At 32.5% G+C, this 6,183-nt stretch overlaps 1 protein-coding gene across 1 annotated transcript in view; it reads left to right on the top strand.

The window, feature by feature from the left end:
• LRP1B (LDL receptor related protein 1B) overlaps positions 1–6,183 on the top strand; it is a 320,398-nt gene that overhangs the window by 3,442 nt on the left and 310,773 nt on the right. Inside the window, exons 2-3 of the mRNA XM_003794393.2 lie at positions 3,912–4,104; positions 5,001–5,126. Of these exons, the coding sequence (XP_003794441.1) occupies positions 3,912–4,104; positions 5,001–5,126 (319 nt within the window). The remainder of the gene's footprint in view (positions 1–3,911; positions 4,105–5,000; positions 5,127–6,183) is intronic.

Raw genomic sequence — 6,183 nt, 5'->3', positions numbered from 1 at the left:
CTATTTTTAGATCCCTAAGTTATCTCCAAACTTCTTTCCAAAAGGAATGTATTAGTTTGCATTCCCACCAACAGTGTAGAAGTGTTCTCTCTTCTCTATTTAGTAGAAATTTTGCAAAAATTGGACTCTTGAGGTCATACCCAAGGACAGAGCCTAGTTAAAAAAGAGCTCAGAGGAACCTTGCTAGTATTCCATCAAGAAAGGGAATCTTTATCATGTTTATAATATGTAGTTTGTTTATGCATTCACCTGTATGTAGTCAATTCAATGTTTTCAAGTTTCTATCTATTACAAATAAACCTGCTATGAGCATTTGTGTACAAGTCCTTGTATAAATGTTTTCATTTCCTTGGGTTAATAAGTACTGAAAAGTAGAAGGGGAGATCATATGATAGCTGTAGTTTGTAACTTAAAATACATGTGACTTTTCCCCAAATTGTTTGGATCCATCTTACATTTGTACAACTTTTTCTATATTCTTTTTTAAATTTCAAATTAATATGAGTGTACCGATGTTTAGGTTACTTTGTTTTCAATTCTAAGGTAAAGTTCAAGTTTTAGTTGAGCCCTTGCAAACACTTGGTTTGGTCAATTTAATATTTTTTTTAATCATCAAAAATGACTTTATGTTATCTATATATCTATATCTATATCTATCTATCTATCTATCTATATATATATATATCATTTTATTATTGGGGATTCATTGAGGATACAAAGAACCAGATTACATTGATTGCATTTGTTTGGTAAACTCTCTCTTAAAATTGTGTCCTACTCCCAAAAGGTGTGTCACACACTGTCATCCCCTATCCCCTCTCTCCTTCTCTTTCTCTGCTCTTTCCTTCCCTCACCCCTTCCCTGCTTCTCTCTCTCTGCTCTCCCTCCCCCTCCAGCATGTACTAGTCATTAAGTTTCTTCATATGAGAAATGAGTCATAGGATTCTTGCTTCTCCATTCTTGTGATGCTTTATTAAGAATAATGTGTTCCACTTCCATCCAGGTTAATAATTTTTAGATATAGCCATTCTTAGAATTGTTATGTGACATCTTGTGATTTGAACAAGCACTTTTCTAGCCTCTAGTGATGTTGATCATCTTTCTTATTTTATGTGCATATTTGCCATGCATGTCTCTTCTTTAGTAAAGTGTCTTTTCAAAAGCTAACCTGTGCTTTAACAAGATTACTTGTTTGTTCATTTCATAATTGAGTTTCGAGAGTTGCTTGTATGTTCTAGGCATAAATACATTTTTAGAACTATCATTTGCAGTTTTTTTTTATAGTTCATGACTTGTCTTTTAATTTTCTTACCAGGATTATTTGAAAAGCAGAAATCTTAAATTTTGAATAAAGTTAATTTATCCATTATTTTAGTAATCGTGCTTTGATGTTATACCTGAAAAACTTTGCTAACCCAAAGCTATAAATATTTTCTCCTATATTTTTCTCCAGAAGTTTTAGAGTTTTAATTTTAATATTAGTTTTATGATCTAATTTCAGTTAATTTTTCTGTATGTTGTGAGGTATGGATAGGCGCTCATTTGTTGCATGTGTATATTTAATTAATAGGACAATTTTTACCATATGTTGAAAAATTATCCTATTTCTTTGAATAGCCTCATACTTTTGTCAAAATTTAGATTATTTCTGTCTATCTTCTCTCTCTCTGTCTCTCTCTCTCTATATATATACACATATATATGTATATATATGTCCGTTTTTAAACTGTCTCCTGTTGTATTGTTGTGTTTTTCTATCTTTGCCACTACTGCACTATCCTTATACCTGTCATTTTATAATATATTGAAGTAAGGTAGTGTTGGTCCTTCAACTTTTTTATTCTTTTACAATTCTAAGTTTTTTGTATTTCCACATGAATTTTTGAATCAGCTTCTCAATCTCTACATGTTTTCTGGGTTTCATTGAGTTTACATATAACTTATCAATTTGAGGAGAAATGACATTTTAATGGTTTGAATCTTTTAAACCATGAATAGAGTATATTTATTTAGTTAGAAACTCCAGGATAATATTGAATAGAAGTGTGGAGAATAATTATCTCTCTATTGTTTTCAGTTTTGTTTCTATTTATAATTCTATTCTGAATTTTTGTCAGAAATGGATGTTATACCCTATTAAATAGTTGTTCTGGACTTACCTAGACAGGGGTTCTCAACTTGTGTGTGGCAACCCCTTTGTAGCAATGAAATACATCCTACATATCAGATATTTACATTATAATTCATAACAGTAGCAAAATTACAGTTATGAAGTAGCAATGAAAATAATTTTATGGTTGGGGATCACCACAACACAAGGAACTGTATTAAAGGGTCATGGCATTAGCAAAGTTGAAAGCTACTGTACTAAGACATTCATGTAAATTTTCTTTAGCATGTTATTATGGTGAGTTATACTTGTTGATTTTTTAATATGGAATCAAGTTGTTCCTGGGATAAACTCAATTTCACTGTGATGTATCATTCATTTATTAATCTCAAAAGGATAAGTTTTTAGTTTTATTGCTTTTTCTCAATTGTTTTTCTGTTTTCTATTTATTTTATTTCAATTATCTTTAGGTTTTTCTTTCTTTACTTTAAATTTACTTTTCCTCTAGTTTCTTAAGGTGAAAGCATAAGTTATTAATTTTAGAATTTTCTTCATTTTCCTATTTTCTTTCAAAATAGTTTATTGGTATATATTTTCATCTTCCTATAACAATTCCTCAGGAGCACCTCCCCCCAAACCCCAATCTGAGAGGTAGGCCACTTGGAAACATTAGGTCTTACTTTTAAGGCCTGTAAGAGTAAAGGCCTGTTAAGACTAAACTATGGCAGAGTTTAGTCTTGGGTTAATAATTCTCCACTGCTAAGGCAAGACCCTTCTATGTATTCTACTCAGAGTCCCATGAATCAGAAGACTTTTGTATCTGGCTGGTATTAACAGATACAATTGATCCATATGAACCTTGGGACTCTTTCCTCTAATCCTTACCAATGGCTCTTTCCTCCCCGGGAGGGGTTGCCTCCCCTGTTTGTGCCTGCCTTGTCTGTACCTGATTGAATGGTCTAGAAGGATCCTTTGCCAGGTATCTATAGTTCTCCTTCCTCTGAACTCTTCTCTCAGCAGTCTGCTCTGTGAGGTCCAACTACCTTGCTCTCCCATAACTCTTATTCCCATACCTTTCACTCAGGCTGTTTTTTGGCCTCTGTTTGGGTTCTTTTGTTCTGTGATGTCCCTGTAATTGCTCTCTGGTAAATTGTGGATACCTTGGGACACACTGGGTATTTACTGTTACTCAGGAATCGCTGCCCTCTTTTACCCGATGTGTGATGAGTTGAAAAGTCTTACTTCATATACTTTGTTATTTTCTAATTTAAGTGGGAAGGCAAATCTAGTCTCTTTTGCTGTATCTTGATCTGAGTCAAAGTATGGTCTTTATTTTTAAACTATTACTATTACACATGTACATCTGGTTGAGCCTCTTGGAAGGCTCAAGGAAGAACTTGAATCTTATATATAATTCTGAAAAGTTAGTGAGTGTCCACAATATATCTGGTGATTCCTTAATAATTATTAATAAATTTAATTAATCTCATATTTTGGAGTTAGTAATTTTTAGTTATTATGCTGAAACAAATTTATACGGACTGAATGATTATATAAGTGTGTTTAAAATATTAACAAACACATTGCAAATACTAAATATGATAATAACACTTTAAATATGATAGAAAGCATATTATGATAATTTATTTAATAAAATGCTATTTTTTATTGTTATAAAATGTTATTTTAATCTGATATTTTCTATTAACTAAATCTAACTTGTTTTTTGAGGCAAAATGGACGTGAATATATAAATATTTAGCTCTTCATTGTGAAAATGTAGTATTTTAATTTATTGCAGGTGATTGTCAAGTCTGGGCCAGGGACTTTCCTCAGTCTTGCTGTTTATGACAATTATATCTTCTGGTCAGACTGGGGAAGAAGAGCTATCCTGCGTTCCAACAAATACACAGGAGGAGATACAGAAATTCTTCGTTCTGATATTCCGCATCAACCTATGGGTATCATAGCTGTTGCCAATGACACCAATAGTTGTAAGTTACAATAAAAAGCAAATTTATTTTCTAGTTATATAGTCTCTGATATCTCAACAAGTATATTTATGTTTTCTAGAAATACTTAGTTGGATTTTGTTTTTAAAAATATTTAAATACTTCTTTTTTTACAATTACTATATGGATTTTGTTTTTTTTTTTTAGAGTTCTTAGGATAGTCTTCAGGATTTAACTATTCAGTATATCAAAACTGATAGCCCAGTATAGTGGCTCACGCTTGGAGTCCCAGCAATTTGGGAGCAGAAGTAGAAGGATGGCTTGAGCCCAGAAGTTTTAGGCTGCACTAAACTACGCTTGTACCACTGCACTCCAGCCTGGGTAACAGAGAGAGACCTGTCTATAAAAAGGAAGGAAGAAAGGAAGGGAGGGAGGAAGGAAGATGGGGAGGGAGGAAGGGATTATTTGAAAAGTTTAAGGCACCTTCTATAAGGCTTAATATACAGCCATAGGAATAACTTATTTTTAATCATATGTTTCAAAAGTGTTATTCCACTCTAACCCCATCATATCTTTGAACATTCAAATCGAATGAAAATGGTTCTTGATTAATAAATTTTTTATCTGAGCTTAAAAAGTTTTTAATCACTGGAATACCTACAAAATTGCAGTTTGCATTATCAATATAGTTTTTGGCAGAACTAGGTCATTTGATGCAGTGGAACCCTTGACAGGTAGGTTGAAAAGGTGTGGTGATTAATGTTACATATTTTTCTAGTGTATTTATGAATGCTTAAATTTTCAAAAGTCCTGAATGTTTCTTGTTGATGAGATGTTGTTGAGTGAGTGAGACAGTCTAATAGTTTACTACTTATGTATATCTAACATAGGATAGGTATTCAATTTGAAATATTACCCATAAAACCTCTTCATTTCAGGTGAACTTTCTCCATGTGCATTATTAAATGGAGGCTGTCATGACCTATGCCTTTTAACTCCCAATGGGAAAGTGAATTGTTCCTGCAGAGGGGACCGAGTATTGCTAGATGACAACAGATGTGTGAGTAAGTAAAGAAAACTGAACTGTAATACGCCTTAGTTGTTCAAAATGCCACACACATACACTAAAATTATTTCAGCATATTCATGAAGTTGAACTCTATAGCAATATCAGAAGCTTGGTTGATCTGTCTGTTTAAAAAATAACGCAGTTCACTGTTCTACTTATAGCAACATATGCTGTATAGTAACCAAAATGGTGACAAATGCTGTACCTCACCTGGCTGTGGACTGGAAGGTGTTGGGGCTACTAGGGGAGCTTCTATACATAATGATCGTTTGAAAACTTCCAGTCATGACTTTGTGAATGCAATCAATAGCAAAATTAATTGGAGCTAAATAAAGTATGCAGGCAATATAACATATCAGTAGCCTTGCAGTAAAACTACTCACAGTACATCACATATGTAAATGAGAGAGAATAGTTAATGCGGCTTATTTGTAATCATTTCCAAACTGTTAATTAAGAATGTAACATTGCAGCCTTGCATGATGTTTTTATCTCCCAAAGGCATTACAATCTTTAATTAGTACCATTACAATATAAACTTATTAACAACTAAGTTTCTAAAAACATTTCCAAAATAAAAAGGGGTTCAAGTCTTCCAATACTGACATGAAAAATAGCAAGCAGTATTTTTAAAAAGGTTAATTTTCATTTAACGTTAAGACAATCTGTATATAAGAAAAGTGGAAGAGAAGTATCCTGTTGGAAACTGGTGAATTCACCCTTAGCATATGTCATTTTTTGACACTTTTTTCCTCTCCTCATCTATATCCTCATATCATTTCTTTTTATCCTAGAGAATTAGCTGAATGGGATATGTCTAAATGATAATAATAATAATAGTAATTTTCATCTTCACCTTCAGTCTTCTTTTAGTCTTTATCTATCAGGAGGTTCTTTTTTTTTTTTTTTACTGGGTCTCTACTTGAGCACAAGTACTTAGATGAAATTTCCTTTATTTTGAAAACTATTCCACCTAATACAAGAATATAGACATATCATTTTACTTTGCAAATTGGTACCAAAATCCAAAAGTGCATGTCTTAGCAAAAAGG

The sequence above is a fragment of the Otolemur garnettii genome, unplaced genomic scaffold (genome assembly GCF_000181295.1).
Source record: "Otolemur garnettii isolate 467f Iridium unplaced genomic scaffold, OtoGar3 scaffold00080, whole genome shotgun sequence".
NCBI lineage: Eukaryota > Metazoa > Chordata > Mammalia > Primates > Galagidae > Otolemur > Otolemur garnettii.
This window is presented reverse-complemented; position numbering and strand designations above follow the sequence as displayed.